Source organism: Hyaena hyaena, unplaced genomic scaffold, assembly GCF_003009895.1.
Source record: "Hyaena hyaena isolate Hyena2069 unplaced genomic scaffold, ASM300989v1 scaffold_155, whole genome shotgun sequence".
In the NCBI taxonomy this organism is placed as follows: domain Eukaryota; kingdom Metazoa; phylum Chordata; class Mammalia; order Carnivora; family Hyaenidae; genus Hyaena; species Hyaena hyaena.
Window position 1 is genome coordinate 2,809,066 of NW_024080787.1, and position 26,916 is coordinate 2,835,981.

The window sequence follows — 26,916 nt, forward strand, 5'->3', positions numbered from 1 at the left end:
CCGTGACAGCCAGTGGGCTTGGGGGACTGCAGGAGCCGGCGGGCAGGAACATCCCTGCGCTGCGCGGTCAGTGCCTCCCCATCCCTTCCAACAGGGCTTTGCTCCTGCCCCGCACAGAGCCTGAGGGCTCGGGGCCCGGCTGACTGGCCACAGAGAATCCCAGGACATCCTCACCACCACGCAGCTGCTTCCGTCCCCTGGAGCAGGGCTGAGCCCGGGAGCACCAGGATGGAGCACCCTCAGCCCCGCACTCTCGGCATTCCTAGGGCAATGAGGTCTGGGAGGTAAGTCAAGCCCAAGCTGCCTCAGTGCAGGATGGGGGAGGAAGAAGAGACCGCCGGCAGGAAGGACTGTGACTTTTGAGGCCTGAGCTGGTCTAGGGAGTGGCGGCTGGGTGGCACTGGGAAGGTGTCCCCATGGGGGCCGGCAGCTGCTGAGCAGGACTAGTTCACCATGTGGAATAAAGAAACACGCCCCAGGATACCTCACAATGGGCCAAAGGCCCAAAGCCCAGCTCCCCAGGTCCCAGAGATGGGCTAGGAAGAGCAGGAAGTAACCAGAAACTGCTGCAGGCAGAGTGAGGTTCAGCAGTGCAGCCCAGGGGTTAAACTTGGCATCAGCAGACCTGGGCTCCATTCCCGACATCACCTTCCACCTGTAAGATGGCAGTGACAATGCCAGACCTGCCCCAGGATCCTGAGGGCCAAGGAGACGGTGCAGGCAGGCTGGGGTCCAGCACTCAGTGCCGGGTGAGCAGCCCCCAGGGGTCTCCTCCAGCCACACCTTTGGGTGGAGATTAGGCTCATCATTCTGAGAGAGCTGGGAACCAGAGAGGCCTTCTCAGAAGAGGTGCCACAGAGCTGTGCCAGCAGTGGCTGCTGGCCATGGGGACCTCCCCGCAGTCAGGCTCCTCCCCACAGTCCTTCCCAGGGCTCCTCTGGGTCTCCTCCATGGGGGTAGTGCTTTCCCCAAGCTGGGGTCTCACTTGTGGCCGTCACAGACCACCCTGTGGCTGGTTGCCAGGTAGGGGTGCAGGCCAGGAGTCCCTTCTCTGTCCCACGGACAGTGCAGGTTCAGAAGGGCCATGTCCTGCGGCAAAGGTGCCACTTCCTCCCACCTCTAGGAAAGGCTGTTTGGTCTCAAGTGGTCCCCGGCCACAGTGCTGAGCTACCTCAAGGGGGCTGAGAACTGAACTCTTGAGCCCCGGGAGGTGGGGAGGGGGCAGGGAGTCGGGAGCCAGGAGCATCCGAGAGGCGCTGTGGCCTGAGGTGAGGACGGCCAGGCCGGTCAGCGCTGCGGGGCCCGTACGGCTACCAAGTGCGGGTGGGCAGAGAGAGGCGCGCTGTTGCACAGGCCCCTGGGAGGGCAGCACAGAACAAGACAGGACCTGTTGGCAAAGACGGTGAGTTAAATCAGGACCTGTGTCTTCTCAGGGATGAGGCATGAGCTCAGCTGTGGATCCGAGCTCAGACAGGGTCCGAGCGACACCAACACGAGCAAGCACAGGTCCTCGGCTGCATCCTTCCCCGTGGATGATGCTCTGGAGGATGCAGGGGCGTGGGGAAGCCTGCTCCAGGGCGGGTGGCTGTGGTCCCCAGTCGTCTGGCTGGCTGGCCCTGCCCACCACAGCTCAGAACAACTGTGGCCTTCAGATCCCCCAGGGCAGCCCGAGGCCACCTGCCTGTCTTCCCCTCTTTAAGCGGGTTGCAGGGCCTCCTCCCGCTCTCACTGAAGGCTGTCCACACCGGGCACAGACTGTCCCTGGTGGCACGTGTGGCACTCAGGCCTGTGGCAGGTTCCACCCTGCAGGGGCGGCCCTGTTCACAGGGCCTGTGCACACAAGTGGCCATGCAGCTGTCCCATGGGGGGAGCACCCTCAGTGGCCTCTGAGGTTGGCCCTGGGTTTTAAAATCTAAGTATATCCCATGTAATACTTGGGATATACTTATACTGAAAGGATTGTGGTTTATCTGAAATTTAAATTTAGCTTAATTTGCTAAACCTGGCAACCCTAGCCCTGAGGTCAGCAGGGCAAGACAGATGAGTGTCTGACCCAGAGGAATGTTGGCTCCCAACACTGAGAGGGAGACGGGACTGCAAGGTGGAGGCAGGGGAGAGCTCACCTGTCCCACCTTCTCAGACACGACTCAGCCCTGCCTCCTCTCCCCTTTAAAATATACACATGTTGACCAGGTGCCTGGGTGGCTCAGTCGGTTAGGCGTCTGACTCATGATTTTGGCTCAGGTCATGATCTTGAGGTTTGTAAGTTCAAGTCCCGCATCAGGCTGCATCAGGCTTCGTGCTGACAGTGAGGCCTCCTTGGGATCCTCTGTCTCACCCCTCTCTCTCTGCCCCTGCCCCATTCATGCTCGCTCTCTCTCAAAATAAATAACCTTTAACAAATTTATTTAAAAATATATACATGTTGAGGCTCTACCTCACACCAAATAAACCTCTAGATGGTTGTGCTAAGTAGTGGCTTTTTAAAAACATTTCTCCCTAGAACGACCATATGATTCAGCAATTCCACTGCTGAGTATACACACCCGAAGGAATGGAAAGCAGGGACCTGAACAGGCCTATGTACACCTGTGTTCACAGCAGCATTTATTCACAAGAGGAAAAAGGTGGAAACAACCCAAATGTCCATCAATGGATGAATGAATAAACAAAAGGTGGTCTAACTACAAAAATGGAATATGACTTAGCCTTAAAAAGGAATGACATTTTTATATGTTACAACAAGATGAACCTGGAAAACAGACACAAAAGGGAAAATAGTGTATGAGGTCCCTAGAGGAGTCAGATTCATAGTGACAGAAAGTGGAAGGCTGGGTGCCAGGGGCTGGGAGGAGGGGAACTGGGAGTTCGCGCTTCAATAGGGGCAGGTTTCCCATTTGGGGGACAAAGCATTCTAGAGGTAGATGGTGGTGATGCTTTCACAGATTGTAAATGTATTTAAGGGCACTGAATTATATCCTTTAAAAATGGTTTCAATGGTAACTTTCATGCAGTGTATATTTTAACACACACACACACACACACAAACACAAAATAGTGCTCTAGACCCTGTTCAGCCAGGGCTGAGAAGCACTGAGCCCAGCCTTTCTTCCGCACGGTCCCCTCATGCCCCTAGCCACCACCATACCCCCAGGAGCAGCAGGGTGTCACCTGGGGGTGTACCAAGACAAACAAGGACAGGAAGCCATGTCTGCCCCTGGGCTGTGCCCTGACAGCGCCCAACCCAACAGCGGGACAAGGCCCTACCATCCTGGCCTCACGCGCTAAGAGGCTGCAGTCACACCGCTTCACCTTGGTTTACACACGTTTGGAGATTTAGAGAGCTGCTGGCATCACTTTTCTTTCAATAGAAGTATAACTTACAGACAGCAAAGTGAGCTCAGTGGTTTTTACATATGTAGACACCTGTGTATCTGTATCAATCGGTGATCATATTGATCACCCAGATCAACGTATCTAAGTTTCCAGTACCCTACGAGGCTCCCGCGTGCCTCCACCCAGTCAAAATTGCCCCCAAGGGTAATTACTGTTCTGACTTCTATCATGTCAGATTGGTTGGGCCTGACATTAAACGGGGTATGTTCTCTTTGGGGTGCCATTTTGTTCACTCAACGTGTCTGCGAGAGTCAGCCACTTGAGTCTGTCAGCAGTTCTTTCACTATCATTACTACATAGGACTTGACTGTCTGAATATTACAAAAAATTTTTTCACTCTATTATTGATGGATATTGGCTGTTTCTACTTTTTTTTTGGACACTATGAATAAAGCTGCTAGAACATTCTGATACTGTGTTTTGATGGATATAAACACTTGTTTCTGTTAGGTGTACATGTGTGGGTCTGTTTCAGGACCCTCTATGTACTTGATGACCTGCCCCTGTGCTATTACCTTCTACAGCTCTACACTAAGCCTTGATGTTGGGTAGTAGACATCTTCTAGATTTGTTCTTCTTTTTCAAAATAATTTTGCCTAGTCCAGGGTCTTTTGCTTTACACATATGTTTCAGAATCAGCTTACCAATTTCTACCCTCCCCTCCTTACCCAAAAAAGCTTGCTGGAATTTTGGTTACCATGTCGTTCAATTTATAGATCAATTTGGGAAGAATTGGCATTTTTTTAGTAGTAAGTTTCCAATTCATGAACATGGTAAATCCCTCTTTTATTTCTTTTAAAATTTCTCTTAGTATTGTTTTATAGTTTTCTGTGTGGAGGTCTTGCAAATTTTTTGCTAAATTTAACCCTAGATATTTGCTTTTTAAATTTTAATGTTCATTTATTTCTGAGAGAGAAAGAGACAGAGCACGAGCAGGGGAGGGGCAGAGAGAGAGGGAGACACAGAATCCGAAGCAGCTCCAGGCTCTGAGCTGTCCACACAGAGCCTGATGCAGGGCTCAAACTTGTAAGCTGTGAGATCATGACCCGAGCCAAAGCCGTACGCCCAACTGACTGAGCCACCCAAGCGCCCCTTGATATTTGCTTTTTAAATATTTCAAATCTTACTTTCAATTTCATTGTTGCTAACAAGCAGGAATATATATGATTTTTTTTAACTGATCTTGTGTTCAGAAACCTTGTTAAGTTCATGTATTAGTTCTAATCAGTTGTAGATTCTTTTGGATTTTCAATGTCATATCAACTGTGGATAGTGAAAGTGTTTGGGTTTTTTTTCCCTTTTCCAATCCTGAAACCTTTTACTCTTTCATTTTCCCTACTGCACTGGCACCTCACTGAAAAACCACCAGGGCACCTAGGTGGCTCAGTTGACTGAGCCTATGACTCTTAATTTTGGCTCAGGTCATGACCCCAGGGTTGTGAGATCCAGCCCTGTGTTTGGGCTCCGTGCTCAGCATGGAGCCTGCTTAAGATTCTGTCTCACATTCCCTCTGCCCCTCTGGCTCTGTCCCTCTCCCCCACTTGATCTCTCTTTAAAATTAAAAATTTTTTAAAAATTTAATGCTATTTTTTCACAGGCTAGTATTTTGTTCCTAGGCTCTATATTATGTTCTAATGACTTCTGTATCTATTCTTGTGCTAGCCCACCCTGTTTTACATGGAAAATAGTATTCAAGAACCTAAGGGTGATCCAGTATTAGAAAATCTCTTAGTGTAGCTCACAGATTAAAGGAGAGAATGGATATGAATCCATCATGTCACTCTCTCCAGTGGCTTCCCACCACACTTAGTACAAATCCAAGAGCCTTTTAACAGTGGGTGGGTCTCAACAGTCCTCGGACCTTGTCTTGTGAGCCCCCTTCCCCATTCAGTGTGCTCCAACAACTCTGGCTTTTCTGCCCCAGTAATGCGCAGGGCATCTGTACTTGCTCTTCCCCTAGCTCTTTGCATCATTAACTCTTTCTCACTCTTTAGATCTCTGCTCCTAAGTAGCCTTCTCACAGAGGCCTTCTCTGGCACCGTGATAGCCAACCCGCTCCTCCACGCACACTGTGCTTTCATTCACCGCACTAGTCACCGTCAGAGCGGCCTCACTCATTCACCGGGTTACTTGACTGTCGTGTGCCCACCCCAACCACACTCACAGGGTCAGGACTTGTCTAACTTGTTTCCTTCACATCCCCCATCGCCCACAGGCCACAACGGGGCCTCAATAAATACCTGTTGATTCAATGACTGAATGGAAATAAATCATGTGGTTGTGTCAATACTGCTCAGAGGTATTTGCTAATTTAACAGACATGCCTAATTTTTTTTTAATGTGGGGATGTACAAAGGGCGTCGGGGTGGCTCAGTCCGTTGAGCGTCCAACTTTGGCTCAGGTAATGATTTCACGGCTCATGAGTTTGAGCCTCAAATTGGCCTCTATGCTGACAGCTCAGAGCCTGGAGCCTGCTTTGGATTCTCTCTCTCTCTGCCCCTTCCCTGTGCATGCTGTCTCTCAAAAATAAAAATGAAAAAAAAATTTTTAATTAAAAAAATATATAGGGACGTACTATAAGAGGCAGGAGATTATCCAGCACAAAGGCTGACATCGGTGAAGCCTTGGTTTCTCTCGCAACTCAGCTGCTCCCCAGCTGTGTAGCCCCGAGCAAGTCACTTAACCTCTCCGAGCCTCAATGTCCTCATCCATAAAATGGGAGCCATAACAATTTAATGAGAGTTGTTATAACACGGGAAATGATGTAAGTACAATGCTTAACAGAACATCTGGAGCACAGTAAGCCTTCAGGGAGCAATCATGTGATGTTATCTGAATGCTGCTAGGAAACAAGGAAGTGAAGGAATCTTTTCCAGGAGGAGAGTACTACTTAGACACTGTCACAAACATGAGGGCTGCCGGCTTGGGCTCAAACCACCCCAGGGAGTCAGACAAGCACGCCCAGTGTGACTCCCATCACTCACCACCGCATGGGAGAGGTATAGAGGGTCTGACCCATTTGGGAAGACTTGTTCAATTGTGGAGATTTTAGTAAAGAGATGAAATTATTCGTACTGCAGTAAGAATTCACTGAGAGATGAAGGGAAGTAATGTGAATACTTAATATGTTGATGGGATAGGAGACAAAATGCACAAAGACAGTCTTCTCAGTGACACCCACACTGATCTATCCACGTTAACGAGACTTCAGTCAAAGCCACATCTGGTTTCTTTTCCCCCTTGGAGTTGACGCTAAGAAGAACAAAGGAGGGAATCCGAAGAAGCAGAAGGAGCGAGGCCTCACCCTGGCCTCTTAACTAACGCTCCCAGACCCCCTCTGCTGGGCTGGACACCCAGCCTGGCCTGAAGTCACGGCACTACTTAACACCCTGGCAGCACTCAGACGCGACTGGAAAACGCTTATTCCACTTGTAAAGCTCCTTTTAGCATCTTCTAGGTAAAAAGGTTCATCCTGAGTTAAAGTGCCAGGAAAGCCCAGTGCAGGTGCAAGGTCAAGGAGGATGTCGGATCCTTGGGGCTAGAGCCAGGTGACCCCTCCTAATTGATGATCAGTGAGACCCAGGGACCCGTTAAGCTGGAAGACGCAGGACCAGACCCATTTCAGCGAGTGGCTGGCATCCGGAGCAGTAGGCATGACCTCTGCTCAGCCCTGTGTCCTGTTTTCTCTCCTAGACCTTTGGACAAGGGATGGCCGACCCCCACCCCCTGAGTTTGCGGGGCCCTGCCAGAGGAGCTGCCGTGGGCCAGACATCCCGCCCGCTGCAGGTGAGGAGGTGGCCGGGGTGCCCTGAGGGTCCTCGAGCTTCTGCCTTAGCTGAGGGAGGGACACTGGGGCGGCCAGCCTCGGCCACGGGAGCCACTCTTAGCCTCAGGAAAAGGGACGTGAGCAGGTGGTGCCCGGGCATGGCTCCGCCTCTCGGTGGCCCCACGCTGCAGTGCCCAGCAGAAAGCGGTGCTGCTGGGGTCAGGAGTCCCCAGGAGAGCAGGGAGACTGGCGGCACCAACCCTGTAGGAGTCTGGGCAAACGCACCATGACGCGGACCCACCGCTGCAGTGCCTGCCGCGCCAGAGCTTTCGCTGTGCTCAGAGCCCCTGAGGCCCCCCACCCCCACCCCTCCCCTCCTGGCAACCACAGATGATCTTCTCCCTTTCTCCACAGTTTTGCCTTTTCCAGAGGGTCACAGAGCTGGGGTCATAGAGCACGCGGCCTTTCCAGATTGACCTCTTTCATTCTCTCCTTCTTGGGAGCAGACTTGCTCTTAACCCCGTCTCCATTTCCAGGTCACAAATGAGGACAGCACAGCACGAGGAGCTCAGGCGGCCTGCCCGGTGCCACAAAGCCAGTAAGTGGTGGAGCTCAGGCTCCAGCCTGGGCCCGGTTCTTATCCACAGAGCCCCCCATGTGAGCCATGCTCCTGGCGTCAGGGATGATGCTCACTGTCCAGGAACGAACAGCCCTTCCCAGCCCTTCCTGGAGGCCAGATGGAGACGACCACCAGCAGCCTGGGGAAGGACAGAGAGTGGGTCCCTCCCCATCCCTGGAGGCTCACTCACCTGTCCTAGGCCAGGGTGATGATGCGGCACAAGGCACCTCAGGCCCTTCTCTTCACAGCTCCTGGCAGCAATCCCGGACCCCATGAGGAAGCAGGAGGTGCGGACCGGTGGGGAGGCAGGCCCGGGCCGAGGCCCCGGCTCCCCCGCTGGGCAGGTGAAAGCCCTCATGGACCTGCTGGCCGGGAAGAGCAGTCAGGGCTCCCAGGCCCCACAGCCCCTGGACGGGGCGCCACAGTCCCCCCTGGGGCCTCACAGTGATGGTAGGCAGATGGAGGGTATCCCTGGGCCCTCCCCCTCCCCCCTGCCCTCCCCTCCCCAGCCCTCCCCAGCCCTCCTCTTCGGCCTCTGTCCCATAGATTCGAGGATACAGAAGTGCCGGGAGGCTCTGCTGAACAGGGTGAAAGGCAGCCCGGAGCTGGGCGGCCCCTCGCCCAGGCTGACCAGTCTCCTGCTGCTGGAGGGGCTGACGGACCTGCAGCTGAGGGAACACGACTTCACACAGGTGGAGACCACACGTGGGGGCTGGCCCACGGCCAGGACCATCACCCTGGACAGACTCTTCCTGCCTCTGTCTCGGGTGTCCATCCCCCCCCGCATCTCCATCACCATTGGGGTAGCTGGCGTGGGTAAGACCACCCTGGTGAGGAACTTTGTCCAGCTCTGGGCCCGGGGACAGGTTGGCAAGGACTTCTCCCTGGTGCTCCCTTTGACCTTCCGAGATCTCAACACCCACGAGAAGCTGTCAGCAGACAGACTCGTCCGCTCCGTCTTCCCGCACATCGGGGAGTCTGGGCTGGCGGCCGCAGCCCCACCCAAAACCCTCCTGATTCTGGACGGCCTGGACGAGTGTAAGACAACTCTGGACTTCTCCAACACCGCGGCCTGCACGGACCCCAGGAAGGAGATGCAGGTGGACCATCTGGTCACCAACATCATCCGGGGCAACCTCTTCCCGGAAGTTTCTGTCTGGGTCACTTCCCGCCCTAGCATGGCCGGCCAGATCCCAGGGGGCCTGGTAGACCGGATGACAGAGATCCGGGGCTTTGATGAGGGGGAGATCCAGGCGTGTTTGGAGGAGATGTTCCCCGAGGACCACACCCTCTCCGACTGGGTCCTGAGGCAGGTGCAGGCAGACAGGGCGCTGTACCTGATGTGCACGGTCCCAGCCTTCTGCCAGCTTGCAGGGTCGGCACTGGGTCACCTGCGCCACAGCAGGCCGGGGCCCCAGGACTCCGGGCAGTGGACTCCGAGGACCCTGTGCGAGCTTTACGCTTGGTACTTCAGGATGGCCCTCGGCGGGGATGGGCAGGAGAAGGGCAAGGCGAGCCCTCGCATCGAGCAGGCGGCCCACAGCAGCCGCAAGGTGGTGGGCACGCTGGGTCGGCTGGCCTTCCACGGGCTGGTCAGGAAGAAGTACGTGTTCTACGAGCAGGACCTGAAGGCGTTCGGCGTGGACCTCGCTCTGCTGCAGGGCGGCCTGCGCGGCTGCCTCCTGCAGCGGGAAGAGACGCTGGCCGCGCTGCCGGCCTACTGCTTCCTGCACCTGTCCCTGCAGGAGTTTCTGGCCGCCGCGTATTACTATGGGGCCGCCAAGCGGGCTATCTTCGACCTCTTCACCGAGGGTGGCGTGTCCTGGCCCCGCCTCGGCTTCCTCACGCACTTCAGGAGCGCGGCCCAGCGGGCCATGCAGGCCGAGGACGGGCGGCTGGACGTGTTCCTGCGCTTCCTCTCAGGGCTCCTGTCCCCCAGGGTCAACGCCCTGCTGGCAGGCTCCCTGACGGTGCAGGGTGAGCACCGGGGCTACCGGGCCCAGGCGGCCGAGCTCCTGCAGGGCTGCCTGGTCCCCGACGCGGCGGTGTGCGCCCGCGCCGTCAACGTCCTGCACTGCCTGCACGAGCTGCAGCACACGGAGCTGGCCCGCGGTGTGGAGGAGGCCATGCGGAGCGGGGGCCTGGCGGGGCTGACCGGCCCCCGGCACCACGCGGCCCTGGCCTACCTCCTTCAGGTGTCAGATGCCTGCGCCCAGGAGGCCAACCTGTCCCTGTGCCTCAGCAAGGGCGTCCTCCAGAGCCTGCTGCCCCAGCTGCTCTACTGCCGGAGCCTGAGGTGGGCGCCGCGGGGGGGCGGCTCTGCACGGTGCAGGGAGGAGACAGCGGGGGCCTGGAAGGCTGTTCCCCTCCACCACGCCCCCCCACCCCCCACATCGGCATCCTGGGGGCCGTCTGAAGGGACACAACATGGTTGGCTTAAGGCAGCAGAAACTTGTTGTCACAGCTCTGGAGACCACAGTCCAAGTTCAAGGTGTCAGCAGGCCTGAGCCCCCTCTGAAGCCTTCCCGCCTCACTAGCTGGTGCTGTTTATTGGCAGTCCTCAGCCTGTAGACGCATCAATCCAATCTGTGTGGCCACACGGACGCCTCCTCCGTGTCACTGTCTCCATGTGGTGTTCCCTCTGATAAGGACACCAGTCCGCTTCGCTTACAGACAGGCCTGCCCTCCTCAGAATGGCCTCATCTTAACTTGTTACATCTGCAAGGGTCCTATTTCCAAACCGGGTCATGTGCTTGAGGCACTGGGGTGGTGGGGATGGTCAGAACACCAACAGAGCTTTCTGGGGAACGCAATTCAACCTACAGCACTCTGAACCATCCCCCTGCTGACAGAGGCCTCACTCACTCACTCCCCCCCACCGCTGTCCTCCAACCTGCTCCAGGCCTTAGCGTAAGACCAGGGCCCGTCAGGACCCGAGAGCAGCTGCCACATCTTAGGAGGAGGAGAGCTAGCAGTCCATGTCCCGCAGACTCACGTGGTGTGCGGGGCTGCCGGGGAGACGCCCCTCTGGGCAGGGATCCTGGGGTTCACAACACTAGCCTCCCAGCGCCCCTCCCAGGAAAACCCCGAGCCCAGCGGGTGTACTAGTACGGGTGTGTGAGCTGCCAAGTGGCGGGGGCTGCATGGCCATGGGAACGGCAGACAGGGAAGGGATGCCAGCCTGGGTGTGTGTGCTGCCCTGAGGGCAGCCCTTTGCCAGGGCCTAATTCCACCTGCCTGTGGGCGGTGGTCCCTCTCATTACCGCCCTGCCTCCTGCAGGCTGGACAACAACCAGTTCCAGGACCCCGTGATGGAGCTGCTGGGCAGTGTGCTGAGTGGGAAGGACTGTCGCATTCAGAGGATCAGGTAATGCTGACCTGGGAGACCCCACCCGGGGTGCCCACCTGTTGCGAAGGGTCCGGGGCTATTTTCCCATCTTCCTCTCTGCTCAACTGGCCAGAGGTGCTTGCAAGGGGGAGTGCCTTAGAAACATATGGCTGCTTGTTTCTGCCCATTCCAGAAAGTTCCAGAGGCTGAGGTACCTCACCTGTAAGAAGAGGGAAAGGATATGGTGAGGGTCAGGTGCTATCATGGACATGGAAGCATTTCTCCAGATACTCTATGTTCTGTGCTTCCAGGCCCAGTGTTCTCTAAGCTCCTCTCAATCTTTGCCCCCAAAACAGTATTATAGGCACAGGACTGTGTCTTTAAATAAAATTAGAAATTTTTTAATTTAAAATTTCAATTTGAACTTTAATTTAAACCATGCAAACAAATAAAATTTAAACATTGCATCTTTAACGTTGTGATGCAACGGAAGCCTATGTGCTGACGGTAAAATAGAATTTTTCATGCTTGTGAAATCTCTCCTGTGATCACATTTCCAAGCCTGATCACACTTCCTTTTTTTTTTAATTTTTTAAAAAAAATTTATTTATTTCTGAGAGACAGACACACAGAGTGAGTAGGGGAGGGTCAGAGTGAGAGGGAGACACAGAATCTGAAACAGGCTCCAGGCTAGCTGCCAGCACAAGGCCTGACGCGGGGCTCGAACCCATGAACCTTGAGATCATGACCTGAGCCAAAGTCAGACGCTTAGCCGACTGAGCCACCCAGGTGCCCCAATCTGATCACATTTCTAAGTCTCAATAACACTGAGTAGTGGGCTCGTGACCTGCGGGTGGTTAGAACTAGGGAGAGCAGTTTGGAGAATAGCATCCAGAGAGCAATTCTTCATCCTCACATAAGCCTCCCTCTTGGTTCTGGAATAAACTGAGAAAACAAAAACAAACATGGACTGAGTCAGGAGCAAAAAGAAGTCACAGAGGACAGTCGTGAGTGGTGGGCTCTGTGTGACCCTGTAATAGTCCTCTCTGTGCCGAAAGAGGGTAAAAATGGGGGTTAAAATGGTATCTCTGAGTCCCCGGGACTCCCCTCAGGTTTAATGATTCATTAGAAGGACTCACAGAACTCAGAAGAGCTACTATCCCTGCACTTGTGGTTCATTACATCAAAAGGATATAGATTAAAATGTGCAGAGGGAGCGGCGCCTGGGTGGCTCAGTTGGTGGGGTGTCCGACTTCGGCTCAGATCACGCTCTCGCAGTTCATGGGTTGGAGACCCACATCAGGCTCTGTGCTAACAGCTCAGAGCCAGGAGCCTGCTTTGGGTTCTGTGTGTGTGTCTTTCTCTCTCTCTCAAATAAACAAACATTAAAAATAAATAAATGAAATGTGCAGAAGGAAGGGTACATGAGGCGCCCTGGAGAGACCGAGCAAGCTTTCTGTTGTCCTTCTGGCGTGGTGGTACAGACAGCGCCTGCCTCCCCAGCCACCATGCACAACAGCACACTCGAAGTGTCCCAACCAGGGAGCCTCACCCGGGCAGGGGCCAGAGATTGTACCAGAGGTGGGTCATGGGAAGCCCCTCCAGGAGTAGGGAGATCAACCTGCTATTGCACCACCCAAAGCCCCCAGGTAAACAGACAACTTATCAGGCAGGACATTCCAAGTGTTTGTTTGTTCGAGGTCACCTCTCAGGAACTGGGTTCAAGGTTAACCCTTTCCTGCATACTCCCCTTTCTGGTTGTTGAAGCAGCTTCAGTGGGTTAATTCAAGCTACGTGCTGAGGACGGCAAGCCAGGCACAGAGGAAGCACCGTGCGAGGGCCAGCTATTATTAACAGGATTACCTTTGTCTTGCAGCCAGAGATATAAATGCAAGTCCTTTGAAAGAAACACAATAACATTAATTAATTTCATTAATATTTTTCCTTCATGGGAGCTTTTAGTAAAATAGTCCAACTTCCAGTGTTTTTGCATAAAGGAATCTGGATAGCGTTCAGAAAATATTCTGAACAAAAGCCAAAATTTTTTTCTATGGCCACGTGCTCTTCTTCCTCTCTCTATAGATGGTCCTCAGGACCACATCCTCATCTGAAAAGGCACCCTTCAGAAAACACACATGGCTCATGAGATATTACTTATAAAATGTTACAAAAGTCCTGGGCAGAGAAGGGACGGAGGCTCTCTAGAACTTGAGGACACTTACGTAGAGGGTGGTCTGGATGAATGGTCTTCTTTTTATCTTTTTAATGTTTTACTTATTTCTGAGACAGAGACAACATGAGCAGGGGAGGGGCAGAGAGAGAGAGGGAGACACAGAATCTGAAGCAGGCTCCAGGCTCTGAGCTGTCAGCACAGAGTCCGAGATGGGGCTCGAACCCACAAACCACGAGATCATGACCTGAACTGAAGTCGGACACTTAACTGACTGAGCCACCCAGGTGCCCCCAGATGAATGGTCTTCAAACTCTAAGCAACAGAACCTTTTTAAAAAGTGACCTATCAGGCAGAATCCCTGTAAAACATAGGCAACTGGGGAGTTGCTGGACTGAAAGAGGAGACGGGGAGGCCCAGAGCCTAGGCACTTGGTGCCCCATCAGCCTCTGGGGCTCCTGAAGCTTTTCTGAGGAACACTGTGGGGGCCCCTTCAGAGACAGCTTGAAAAGCAGTGGGGATTCTAACTGTATCCCAGGGGGACCCTCTGCAGTTTTCAATGCCTAAGAAACTGTAAAGAACTCCCAACAGGTACTATTTCTGAAACTGGGTCCATGAAGCAACATTAAGTATATCCACCAGCTTATTCCTGGAATCACCCTTTCAGGGCAGAGAAAAGTGCTCTTTTTTACTTTTTTTTTTTTTAATGTTTATTTATTTATTTATTTATTTTGAAAGAGAGAGAGAGAGACAGAGAGACAGAGAGACGGAGACAGAACACAAGCAGGGGAGGGGCAGAGAAAGGGAGAACAGAATCTGAAGCAGCTTCCAGGCTCTGAGCTGTCAGCTTAGAACCTGACACAGGGCTCAAACTCATGAACGTAAGATCATGACCTAAGCTGAAGTTGGACGCTTAACTAACTAAGCCACCCAGGTACCCGTTTCTGTTTTACTCTGAGGTTAATTCTAGAGTAAGTACCATTTTCCTTTCATGCGTTAGAAAAGGGCAGGTGCCAGTGGTGAGCTAGAACTAAGAATTCAGCCACAGTTCATGAGAGCAGATTATTAAAGTTTTAGGAATTTTTTCAAGCTGGGACTGCTTGAAATTGGCCATGGCCAAAGTATTTACACCATGGAAATTGGCCAGCGCTACAAATCAATATTTTTGTATTTTTTCCAGCACACCACTGCCTGGGATCTTTGCGGGAAATTTCTATAACTGCCCATGCTCTTTGCTGCACTGTTTGCGTAGAAGCTGTTGTACTGGATTCTGGCCAGACTTTGCCCTGGGAGTCTTTGCCAGTGTGAGGGTCTGTCCCCTGCCCTCTGGCCTTACCTTGCTTGGCTCAGAGGATTTCCTGGGCCAGGTATTTCTGTTCCAGGGCTCACTTCATCTCCACCTGTGTCCAGGCCCTCATGATGCTGGTGAAACAGGGAGGTTTGGGTCACAAGCCTGGTATTGACGAAGAGCCCATGAGATTTGTAGACCTGCAATAACCACTCCTCTCCTTCTCCTTGGGCAGCTTGGCTGAGAACCAGATCAGTAACAAAGGGGCCAAAGCTCTGGCCAGATCCCTCCTGGTCAACAGAAGTCTGATTGCTCTGGAGTAAGTAGGACACCAAAGGCCAACCTTCCACCACTGGGACAGGGAGAGCTTACCAGCCATTGTGTGAAGTCCCCTAGACAACACTCTCCCCTGGGTGGGTTGGAAGGATAGCCGAGTGAGCAAATTCCTAGCTCCTCATCAGCTATTGGGACCAGCCCAGGGAGGCCCACCAGAATTTTGGCTCTAAAGTTGGTATGATTCTCCTCTCCATACTTGGCCCAAGCCATGCCCATCAGATGCTGCTTTCTTCTCCCCATCACACGGGGCCATACTGGGAAATTCCTTACTTATTCACCTAAATAAGGATCTCCACAAGACACGAAACCTTAAACCCCATTATATTCGAAGAGCATAGATTTAAGGGTCAATGTAACTTTTTTTCTTTCCTCCCTGGAAACTGGATAACAGAAAACAGTTGTTTCCTTCTTCTTCTCGCCAGCCTCCGAAGTAACTCCATTGGACCTCAAGGGGCCAAGGCTCTGGCAGATGCTCTGAAGATTAACCGTACTCTGGCCTTTCTGAGGTACCTACCATCTGCTCCCTGCCCCATTATAACCAGCAGAAGGCCCAGAAAACCCTCTCCCAGGTGCCAACTATGGAGTGGGAGATTATTCAAAATGGCAGCATGCTATACTGGCTCCTATCTTGGTAGATACCACATGATCTTGTATCTACCCAAGTTTCAGGTTTCAGTTCTTCTTTGGTCATTGTACTTGTTTACAGCCTAATCCAGGGATAGAGGAAAGGAGGGTGAGGTTGTATAGAGGTGGAAAAGCAAAATAATTTGTAAGGGAGACCTCTTCTCCACTGAGTGGGAAATCCCCAAGGCCATGGTGTCAGAATGTTCCCCTGAGATGTTTTCCAGGACACTGAAAAGCCCATTTTCTAGAATGTTCCTATGGTTTGCTGTCCTCCTTTTAGAAGCTGTCATATGTGATTGTACCCATCCTTAGTTTTTTCATTTATGTATTTTTATTGGGGTGAAATTCACCAATTTAAAGTATACATTTCAGTGTCACTTAGTAGATTCACAGTTGTTCCTTTATCACCTCTATCTAGTTCCAAAATCTTTTCGGCACCCTAAATGAAGACTCTGTGTTCATTATCAATCACCTCCCAATCTCCCCTCCCCCCAGTCTCTGGAAACCACCAACCTGCTTTCTGTCTCTATGTTTACCTCTTCTGGAGATTTCATACACATGGAATCATACTGTAAGACCTTTTGTGTCTGGCTGCTTTCACTTAGCATGTTTTCCAGGCTCATCCACGTTGTAGCACATGTCAGTATTTCATTTCTTTCTGTGGCTAAATAATATTCTGCTGTATGAACAGACCACAACTTATCCATTTGTCAGTTGATGGACATTTGGGTTGTTTCCACCTCTTGGCTCTTGTGGATAATGCTGCTGTACACATTCACGTCCAAGCATTTGAGTACCTGTTCTCAATTCTTTTGGGTAAATACCTACCAGTGCTTGGTAACTCTATGTTTAGCCTTTTGAGGAACTGCCAGACTGTTTTCCACAGGGTCTGCACTATTTTACAGCCCCACCAGCAGTGGATGAGGGTTCCAATTTTTCCACGTCCTTGTCAACACTTGGATGCTGTAATTAAGTCTACTTAATGTCTTTTTGCTGTAATTAAGACTACTGATAACCTAGTTATTGTTATCCAGATACCATGGGCACACTGGTTCCAGTCAGCAGACAAACACTTAGAGACTCAGAGGGAATCCTTATGCTCCCCTGGGAGAAACCACCGGTTCCCAAATCCTGTGTGGTGGGCAGCAAGGGCATGTAGTGGTCAGCTTCTCTCCCCACCCCTTGGTCCTCGGTAACACTGTGGTAGGGGTTAAGGCCACCACTGGTGCGCCATTGGTGACGTACCTCCTCCTTCCCTCCACAGCCTCCAGAGCAATGCAATCAGGGATAATGGTGCCAGGTTTGTGGCCGAGGCCTTGGCCGCCAACCGGACCCTCTCTGTGCTACAGTAAGTGGACATGCTGGCCAGCAGAGACCCCCCGGCTCTTCCCCCCTCCTCCAAGGGCCTGTTTTCTGCAAGGAAGGATGAATGGGGAGATGGCCTGAGACTTTCTGACCCATCTGGATGGTCCTTGGAAATCTCAATGTCCACTGCTTTTCTACAGAACAGGTGTTGGGAAAATAATTAAAAGTAATGCTTCCTTCCAAAGCAGAAAATCCTCTCCACAAAGGTAGGAAACAGTGGCATTATTTGAAGACTCAACCAGACCGCAGTGCACATCACTGGCAATCCACCAACGAGCTGGCAAAGACCGAAAGAAATCTCACCCCTTTCTACAGCCAAGCAGATACAACCCATGACATGTGTGTTCTAAAGATAACTTGTCCTCAAGTAAGAGGACTGGACGGCACCATTTTTCACCTGTAGTGTTTCCTCAATTTGCCCAGTAGTTAGGGAAGCCAGCTGTTCACTGACTGCCTTTACCCAAAGGAAAAGCCAAACTCCTCGTACCATTATGACAAGCAGACAATTACCATTTGGAGCAGTGCTACCTTCCTTGATGTGTACCTTTCAGAGACGTGGCTCCGAGGTCCCTTAGAGGCTGTCGATCTGGCAAGAGGCTTATTTAGCTTTTAAAAGGATTTACATGCTTCTCAGAGGGACAGATTTACAATTCCAAGTTTTCTCAAAGAAATGCTCTGAGGGAAAGTTTCCCTTTTGGAATCAGGGAAAATTCCCTTTAGTTTAGATTGTATTTGGCCTTACACTGGACAGGTCCTGCCCTGCCTGCCCTTCTGGGATGCGCACAGGGGTTCTCTTGTAGCAGCTCCCTCCACCAGATTTAGTGTGCAGGGAAGTAGCTTCTGGAGAAAAGCCTAAATGGAGGGTCTGCCCTAGGCAGGACTGCAGGGGTGGGAGGCAGGTTGCGGGCTGGTCAAGAGGGAGACTGATTGTTGATGCTGGGAGGGTTGCCTGGGCAAGGAGCCCAGCCATCCTTGCCTCTGACTCCCCACATAATGGTATCAATCTTGCTGGCATCACTTTGGCAATGATCCACAGACCCTTCCTAGAGCCCCCTCTGCCCTCGCTGTGGTAAATGGAGAGAGCAGCTGAGTAGTCTCTGAGCTCTCGCCCTTCCCCTAGACTGTCCCGAGAATGGGAATGGCTGTGGCCAGCTTTGCTGAAGGACCCCTCCCCTCTCCCACAGCCTGCAGAAGAATACCATTGGGCCTGTGGGAGCCCAGCAGATGGGAGATGCCCTGAAGCAGAACAGGAATCTGAAGGAGCTCATGTGAGAAACACAGAAAGGCCACATTTGTATCCTCAGTGACAGGCACAAAGCCTAGCCCATCACAAATATTTGTGAGCATGGGGCTGGAGAGACCGATGGATGGATGGATGGATGGATGGATGGATGGATGGATGGATGAATAGATGGGTGGATGGGTGCTTTGGACTGCAGATTCCCAGGAATTAGGACTGTCTCAGACTCACATTTACTGCCTTCCCAGAACTTCCTGGCTACCTTCACATAAAGTATCACAAAATCTCTCACCAAAGAGTTGGCCCTGCCTCCTGTTAGGGGGTCAAGAAGCACTTTGCTACCTTGATCTCTAATAGGCAGTTGGGGGTCACTTGCAGACGCTACAACCAGACTCAAGAACAGACTGTACACTGGGCACCCTTAAGACAACAGAGCTAGCACTGCCCTGGACCCGCCCACCCAGGCTGCTCCAGAAAACCAGTGCACCCTTGTCTTATCTCTTGCAGATTCTCCAGTAACAGCATTGGCGATGGAGGTGCTGAGGCCCTGGCTAAGGCCCTGAAGGTGAACCAGGGCCTGGAGAGCCTGGAGTGAGTCTGCCTGACCACACTTAGGAGTGGCCATGGGTAGAGGGTGACGTCCCTGGGTTCCCCATCTAGAAGGTGGGCAGGTCCTGGAAGAGGGCTGTCAGTCAGGGCCACCACCATGCCAGAATCCAGCCAACCAGCAACTCTGGGCACACGATGGTCTCAGGCTCTCTCCACACCCACCTCACTGTTGCCTCACACCCACCAGCTCCATTCCCCTGGACAGTAGAGGTTGATTTTGCTTCTGGAGTTTCCAGAGTCACAAGAACCAAGTCTCCCTAGGCTGGCACTGGTGGCTAAAGAGAGCATCGGCTGCAGTGGCCTTGGTGGGGGCTGGAGGAGCTCAGCGCTGCCCCCACCCTGGTTTCAAACACAACACACACCTCTACCCCAAGCCATTTAGAGCCACTCAAATCAAGGCAGAGTCTAAACTTTGGGGGCTGGTGACTCTAGAGCCACCTGCCCTGACCTAGCAGGGTCTGGAACATGGGGGACGGAGACAGGAAAGAGGGATGATGAGAAGAGCACCCTGGGTCTCCCAACTCTGTTGAGCCCGATGCCTACAGTCCCCAGGCTGGAGCAGTGGCTCCCTGGGGGTCCTGGGACAGCTGCCCAAGCACTGCCCCGTCCTGTTTGCAGCCTGCAGAGCAATTCCATCAGTGACACGGGTGTGGCAGCGCTGACGGGGGCCCTCTGCAGCAACCAGACCCTCATCAGCCTCAAGTAAGTCCCGGCTTCCCTCTCCAGCTTCCCTTTGGTCAGGGTGTCTAAGGGCCTTTAGGACTTGGGAGGAGAGGCTGGTGCTGGGGAGGCCACCCCTCCATCTGTGGGTGTGTTAAGAACACATCTGTGACTGGGGAGCTGGGACCTGGAGCCAGCATCCCACATGCTTGGGAGAGCAGGGGACAGCCAGGGTCCTTGCCTGGCCAGTTCTGCTGCTCCCTCTGGTACACAAGCCAGTGAGGCAGCTGAGCACGCTCGCCTGCCCCCGTCCCCTCACCTCTGAGGACCCGTCAAACGGTCCGCTTCCTCCTGGGCAGTCCCACTGTTGGCAGTCCCACGGGAAGATGCTTGGCCACCCGTGGAAGCCCTGCCTCACGGAGGCTCTTCGCACCCGATCACTCAGGACACCCAGGTCACACCTGTGGTTCCTTGGGTTTGAGGAGCCTGAGCACCAGGGATCATGTCCCCAAGTCCCCATGTCTGGTCAGCAGCTCAGGGTCTTCTCTCTCCCCAGCCTGCGGGAAAACTCCATCAGCTCAGAGGGAGCCCAGGACCTGGCTCGAGCTCTCTGCAGCAACAGCACCCTGAAGAGCCTGGAGTACGTGAGTGGGTGCAGGGCTGTGCTTCCTACGGCCCCTTTCGGGCCCAGGGTGACAGGGGACTACAGACCCTCGTCACCTTGTCATTTTACAGGCTGGAGAGGGGCAGCCCTTCCACGCTCGTGTGATAAGTTACCTGTGGGTGAAGTTCGTGGGGACCCTGCCTGCCCCCACGGCCCCCTCTCCATGGTGATGTGAGAGGGGCCAGCTCTTCGGGGCAGTGTAGTACAGGGATCAGGAGAGTCCTCCAGGGAGGTGATCTGTCCTGGACCCCATGTCCACGCAGCTGTCAGGAAGGCACGTGCTTGGCACACACCAGCGCTCAAAAAACATGCGCTAGGCTGGTCCTCAAGGAGGAGGGGAGCTGGATTCCCAGCTGAACAAAGACGGTGGGGCTCCAAGGCCTGCAGGCTCCTGCTTACTCGCCCGTTCCCCTCCTCCCAGCCTGACAGCCAACCTCCTCCACGACCAGGGCGCCCAGGCCATCGCGCTGGCAATGAGAGAAAACCAGGCCCTCACGTCCCTTCAGTGAGTCTACGGCGCCCTCACTGCGCCTGTCCCTTCTGCAAAGCTGCAAGGCCATCACACCAGCTGGCTTTGGGCTCCCCCACAAGGCCTCAGGGGCTTGCAGTAGGCTGTGCCCTGCCCCCCACTCTGCTTTCTGGGGCTGGTCCACAGAGAGGCCAAAGGTGGGAGGTGGGCACCCATGTCACACCTCCAAGTGTCACCTCACCAGCTTCACACAGAGGGCTCTGGAGTCTTCATTGGAGCCCGTCCCTGTGTCCAGCCCTAGCCAGGGAGTACTCACCGACCCCTTTGGACTACACCTGAGGCGGGTTGTAGGGGTTCTGCCCATCAGTGGCCAGGACCCTGTCCTGCAAGGTCTCCTTCCCTGGGGAGGACTCCCAGACTCTCCTGGGAGGAGTCCCCCCTTTCCTGGTCTCCGCCCTGGCCCGCATGATCACGTGTGTGTGTGTCTGCCCAGCCTGCAGTGGAACTTCATCCAGGCCGGTGCTGCCAAGGCCCTGGGACAAGCACTACAGCTCAACAGGAGCCTGACCAGCCTCGAGTGAGTGGGGCCTCGGCAGGGGCTGCGGGGAGGGCAGGGCTGCAAGGAAATCTGAAACCGCGCTGTCCGCCAGGCGCTGTCCGCCAGGCGCACGGCTGCGCTGCGCTTGCACCCGAGGCCCTCAGCACGCAGCCTCCTCTGCCCTAAGGCCAGCAGCCTTATTTTCTGTGTTTCGTTTTCTTTAAACAGCTTTGTTGATACATAATCCACGTACCACAAAAATCTACCCAGATAAAGTGTACGCTTCACTGGCTTCTAGTATATTCACAGAGTTGTGCGGCCATCCCCACAATTTTAAACCATTTCCATCTCCCCTGAACAAAACCCCACACTCATTAGCAGTCACTCCCCGTTGCCCCCGTCCGCCTGCTCCTGGAAACCACACGCCTGCTGTCTGCCTCTATGGAGTTACCTGTACTGGATACTTCACAAACATGGGCTTGTACAGTATGTGACCTTTTGCCACCAAGCCCTTTCGTTCAGTATCATGTTTTCAAGGCTCACCCAGGTTGCAGCATGAATCACGGCTTCATTCCTTTTTATGAATGAGTCCTATTCCATCGTGTGCATAGATAGGCTGTTTATCCACTCATCTGTCGAGGGACATCCGGGTGGTGTGGACTGTTTGGCTCTTGTGAGGAACGCTGCTGTGAACATTTACATACAAGCTTCTGTGTGGACAAACGTTTTCATTTCCCTTGGGCACACGAGTGAGTGGAGCTGTGGAGTTGAATGGGAACTCTGTCTCATCTGCTTTTGACCACGTCCACATCTTGTCCCTTGGCATCCAGGATAGCCCATCTCTGGCTGGTCTGTTCTAAGCCATTGTATCTCAAATGAGTTCTCCTTTCCAGAAGCTGTCCTCTGGCACACTCCTGGACTTCAAATTCCTGGCGCCCTCACATCCATATCCCTCCCCCCTGAGGCCCAGACCTACGTAATCACTGCCCGCTCTGCATCTCCCCTTGGCTGCCTCGCACAGTGCCCACACCACCTCCTCACGAGTCTGCTTCTCGGCCCCACCTCAGGGATGGGCCCAGCCAACCCGTCATGCAAGCTAGAAACATCGTCTCTGCTCTTGCTTCCCACTTGTGACTCTCCTCCCAAGGAACCACGGCCTCCCTCTACTCCCAAGGCCACTGTTAAGCCACCAGCTCCACTCACCCTGTGTCCCCATAGCTGCCTCCACATCCAGTCCATCCACTCACACTGCCGGCCAAACATCTTTCCAAAACATAAATCTGTTCCCCATCCTAAATGCGACGCTTCAATGGCCGTCCAGTGCCTGTAGAATGAAATCCAACCCTCAGCCTGGCTTCTAAAAAAGGCCCCAAAGACCTGCTTCCTTTATTTCACACACCAGCCACTGGACTCCATTTCTTTGGGTTCCTTGGATGTGCCAGACCCCTCCCCCATCCTTCATCCTGGAGGTTCCAGTGTAGACCTATTTCTTCCAGCAGCCTCTGTGACACGGGGGTAGGAGACCCCATGGGGCCCTCCGTGCCACCAGCACATGGCCCACGGCACCTACTCGTTCAGTCACAACCCCCCACCTGAGACAGGATCAGGCCAGGGCACCACACACACTAACATGTCTGCCAAAATTGTGAATGCCAGCTGCTCCCTTCAACATCCCAATGCCCACCCGAACTCTCAATCATTTACTGCTCTAGAATCTATGACTTTACTCCAATGTGAAGGGAAATAAAGAAAAAAAGATGTAAAACGCTGACGAGCAAGAATGGCCAGGGACTAAGGGCTTTGACTTAATTCTCTGGCCGGCACCCCCTTTTTTTTTTTGTCCTAACCCTTAAGAGTATTTCACGTGTCCCTTTTGTTGTTTGCTTCTGATGACCCAGGATCATAGAGATGCCAGAGCCCTCTGCATCTTAATTAGGAGGCTGGGGGGTGAGGGTGGGGGGTGGTTATCCCCTTGGCAACTCTGGGAGTCTAGTCTGTGGTATGTGCGGTCTGAATGAAATCTAGAAGGTTCAAGCTCAAGTGCTAGCTAGCCCCGTGCCCTGTGGGCCCAGAGGTCACACTCTGTGTTCAGTTTGCAGGAGAACGCCATTGGGGATGAAGGTGCCTCCGCAGTGGCCAACGCACTAAAGGCCAACACAGCCCTCACTGCTCTCTAGTAAGTGCTGATGTGCACGGTGGCCCAGGCAGCTGGCCGTGTACCATCGTTTCCTACCAAATACCAGTTTTGCTTCCCAGCCAAGGGAGGTGTGTTTGATTTTCCTAATGTTAGCAATGGAGACAAAGTAAGAAGTAAGCGTTCAGGGAGTGCTTTTCCTCAAACTCTCCAGGGGACCACCTCTCCTTCTCGTATCCATAGCATCCAGATCTCTGTCCTCAGCATCAGCGTAGGCTGGATGTTCTTTAGACAGATCACAGGCCAATGGTTTTCCGCGCTATGTTGCCATTTGCAGGCCTAAGTCCACGGCTGGAGAAGGAAGGACAAGGATGCATGGAAGCTGGGCTGGGTGGGGCCTGAGAGCCCTGGCCTGTCCACACTGACCACATCTCTTCTTTGTAGTCTGCAGGTGGCCTCCATCGGCACCCGGGGGGCCCAGGCGCTAGGGGATGCCCTGGCTGTGAACAGGACCTTGGAGATTCTTGAGTGAGTATTCCAGTCTCTGGTTATTGTCTCTTGCCCAAAGAAACCAAGCTGTTGATTCAAAATGAAGTTATGGAAGGGAAAATGTATCGATTTACATGGAAACTCACAATCACTTAATGTGGTCATTTAGATGAAGCATTCCCCAGCTTCCCCTCTCACCTCACTCCTCTTCCCTGGGAGTCACTACTGGGGCTCCCGCTCTCCTGGGTCTTGCCTGGGCTGAGCTCATCCCGAGGTCCTGTGTAGGGGTCCCCGGCCACTGACCTTGGTCTAGGAGATCCAAACCCTGGAGGGGAGACTTAAGCTCAGTGGGGGCCTCAGGCATGTCCCAGTCAGTCCTGCTCTTGTGGTCCTGGGACGCTGAGCATATGGGAACCACTGGAGGAAGTGTCCCCTCTCTCATCTCAGCCCTGCTCTCCTTTCTTTGGGATGGAGGAGGGCAAGGGCTCCAATGAACCACCAGGGTTGGGGCAGCTTTGCCCCTCCTGGTGTGTCCTGCTCCCCAGAACCGATCTCTGTTCTGTGCCAGGGAGTCAGGAAGGAGGAACTGCCCCCTGTGGCTGCGGAGTCCCTGCTGCCGCTCCCCAGGGGCCCACGCTCATCTGAGGAGGCACTCTTTTCACCCCACAGTCACCCTGGTGCCTTAGGCTTTGTATCTTTCCTGACAGCTTAAGAGGAAACGCCATCGGGGTGGCCGGAGCCAAAGCCTTAGCAAATGCTCTGAAGGTCAACTCAAGTCTCCGAAGACTCAAGTGAGTGGTCGTAGAGGCCTACCTGTGCCCGGAACAGCAGACTTCTCTGCTGGAACCTCCCCCAGGAAATGAGATGCTTTTGATTTCCTCTGTAAGCCGCTTCCCTCTGAATAGAAATAGCGCTACTGGAGTCCATGTTGCAGACGGGCTTGTTCATTCTGGCTAGCTTCTGTCTGAGGTAAGCCATTTAACGTCTGCAGTTTTAGTCTCACATCCTCCATGGCGCTTGGACAGGAGCACCTGGCTACTTGTAGACACTGGTCTCAGGGGTGACCACCACCTTACTGTTGGGGTGACACCTGTGATTAATGCAGCGCTGCTTCCTGGGGCGTGTCCTTCTGTCCCAAATGGCTCACCATGCTGTCTCTGTCTTTTCTCTGCCTAGCCTTCAAGAGAATTCCTTGGGGATGGATGGGGCGATATGCGTTGCCACTGCACTCTCTGGGAACCACGGCCTCCAGCACATCAAGTGAGTGGGGCCCGGCAGCATCTGCTCTTTCCTGCCATTCTCACTCAGGTCAGGACCTGCCTTCCGCCTGATTCTTGAAGCCAGCTGACTCCCAGGTCTCTCGGTGGCTCTGCAGGGCAACTGGGTGTAAGAGGGAACCATTCTGGGCCTTCCCCGTGGGAGGGATCCTGGAAGCATGGTCTTGCCAGAACTCTGCATTTCATGTAGTGACTGTCTGCTCTTTACTAAAGGAAACCTGCAGGCTTCTGGCCCTTGGGCCCCTCTCTCAAGCCCTGTCCTAATCCTTCTCTTTCAGCCTCCAGGGAAATCACATTGGGGAATCTGGTGCCAGGATGATCTCAGAGGCTATCAAGACAAATGCTCCTTCATGCACTGTTGAAATTTGAGCAAAACAAGTTCCTGGTGGACCAGGCAAGAGAAAAGGCAGAGAAGCCAACAGGAAACTTTTGAACAAAAAGACCCCAGTCTAGGGTTCCTCCCTAAGGTCTGGGAATGATGCTGACCTGCACAAACGCTGGTCTCCTGCAAGAAAGCAGGAAAGGTGCTACCAATGGGGTCAGGAGCACCTCTCCTGGTCCAGGGTCTGTCCAGGAAGGGGTGACATGGATTCTCCGCTATGGTACAGAGAAGGGAAGGTCTCTGCCACAGGACTCAGGGACATAGGCCTTACAGCTCAGCAGGTGAGAAGCCGGTGCGAGCTTATTCATGCCTTCGGGTCTTCATGCACCCCTAACTTTTATTATTACTGTCCTTTTCTGCTGATTAAAATCATCTCCCTCTCTCTGAAATGAGCTGCCCCCTTCAAGCCTATGCAAAGTGTCCATTTGGCACTGGTGACAGAAGGGACCTTTCTTTCCTCAAGAACAGATCTTAGGAGTATGTTCCTCAGAGACACATGGAAAAACTATGAGGATTGTTTTGAAGAGAAATGAAGGCTTTTAATTATAGAATTATGGAGACAGAGAAAGTTCTGCCAAGGTTTTTGCTCTTTTTTATCCATTACCAAATCTCGCAAAGGCACGGATTATATCTGACACACATATGTGGGGTCTAGCGCATGGGTCATCAATAGCACGTTACATGTTGATGCCTGAATCATGTTATTCAACAGCGGGCTTCCCAAACCGCTACTGGGCCTGCAGCGCCCCTGGGAAGGCAAGCAAGCTGAGCTATGTGGCACAAATTCCCTCAGGAGTCGGTCTATGATGAAATGAAAAAGTTCCCAAGTGGACACCACAGCTCTCACCAACTAAATAACCAAGGAAAATACTTGTCAAGATTATAAATGATCATTTTGCAGTGTGAACACAAATCAGTGTTGTTCTAAATGTTCCCTTAAAAATGAGTGATTGGGCAAGAATCATCAATGGATGCTAAAACCGTGGGTGGACAGCCTCTTGCGGAAGAATCAATCCACCCCACAAGGGATATTTACAAAGGGGAAAAATGTATCTTTAAAGATGAAAATTTTTACAAATGCTTTCTTTACAATGTGGTTAAACTTACCATCACCACAAAGGGGATAAACTGACATCACCAGCTCCTGATGGGAGGCACTGAGGACACGTCGCTGATGCAGTATTCTCACCAAAAATGTTGATTTGAATCTAATTAGGAAGGAACAGTCAGATAAAATCCAAATCGAGAGGCATTCTGCAAAAAACAATAGCCTGACCTCTTCAAAAATATTAATGTCGTGAAAAACACAAAAGTCAGGGGACTTTTTTTTTTTTTTAATGTTTATTCATTTTTGAGAGACAGAGTACAAGCAGAGGTGGAGCAGAGAGAGAGGGAGACACAGAATCGGAAGCAGGCTATCAGCACAGAGCCTGATGTGGGGCTCGAACTCACAAACCCTGAGATCACGACCTGAGCTGAAGTCAGCCATTCAACCGACTAAGCCACCCAGGTGCCTCAAGTCCGAGGACTTTTCAATTGTAGGAGATTAGAGACATAACAAC

General features: G+C 53.0%; 1 protein-coding gene across 3 annotated transcripts; it reads left to right on the forward strand.

Annotated features, from left to right (window-relative positions):
- NLRC3 (NLR family CARD domain containing 3) lies at positions 1-25,813 on the forward strand. 3 transcript variants are annotated; one of them, XM_039239272.1, is made up of 20 exons: positions 1-284; positions 7,090-7,182; positions 7,699-7,760; positions 8,030-8,231; positions 8,328-10,077; positions 11,062-11,148; positions 14,803-14,886; positions 15,326-15,409; positions 16,792-16,875; positions 18,077-18,160; positions 18,640-18,723; positions 19,360-19,443; positions 19,958-20,041; positions 20,487-20,570; positions 21,028-21,111; positions 23,165-23,248; positions 23,651-23,734; positions 24,403-24,486; positions 24,872-24,955; positions 25,251-25,813. In XM_039239272.1, exons 4-20 carry the CDS (start codon positions 8,054-8,056, stop codon positions 25,339-25,341), a joined length of 3,198 nt encoding a protein of 1,065 aa, XP_039095203.1. In that variant the 5' UTR covers positions 1-284; positions 7,090-7,182; positions 7,699-7,760; positions 8,030-8,053; the 3' UTR covers positions 25,342-25,813. The 3 variants fall into 3 exon arrangements, with proteins under 3 accessions (XP_039095203.1, XP_039095204.1, XP_039095205.1); XM_039239273.1 differs by lacking the exon at positions 18,077-18,160; XM_039239274.1 differs by lacking the exons at positions 24,403-24,486; positions 24,872-24,955; positions 25,251-25,813 and having other exon boundaries at positions 23,145-23,248; positions 23,651-23,714.
- Positions 25,814-26,916: the final 1,103 nt, after the last annotated feature.

What these genes read in the sequence shown, in the direction of transcription:
- NLRC3 (XM_039239272.1), top strand. Translation starts at nt 8,054, where the DNA reads ATGAGGAAGCAGGAGGTGCGGACCGGTGGGGAGGCAGGCCCGGGCCGA. An exon ending in CTCTACTGCCGGAGCCTGAG is followed by an intron (nt 10,078 to 11,061) that starts GTGGGCGCCGCG and finishes TGCCTCCTGCAG; the next exon opens with GCTGGACAACAACCAGTTCC. An exon ending in CACGGCCTCCAGCACATCAA is followed by an intron (nt 24,956 to 25,250) that starts GTGAGTGGGGCC and finishes CTTCTCTTTCAG; the next exon opens with CCTCCAGGGAAATCACATTG.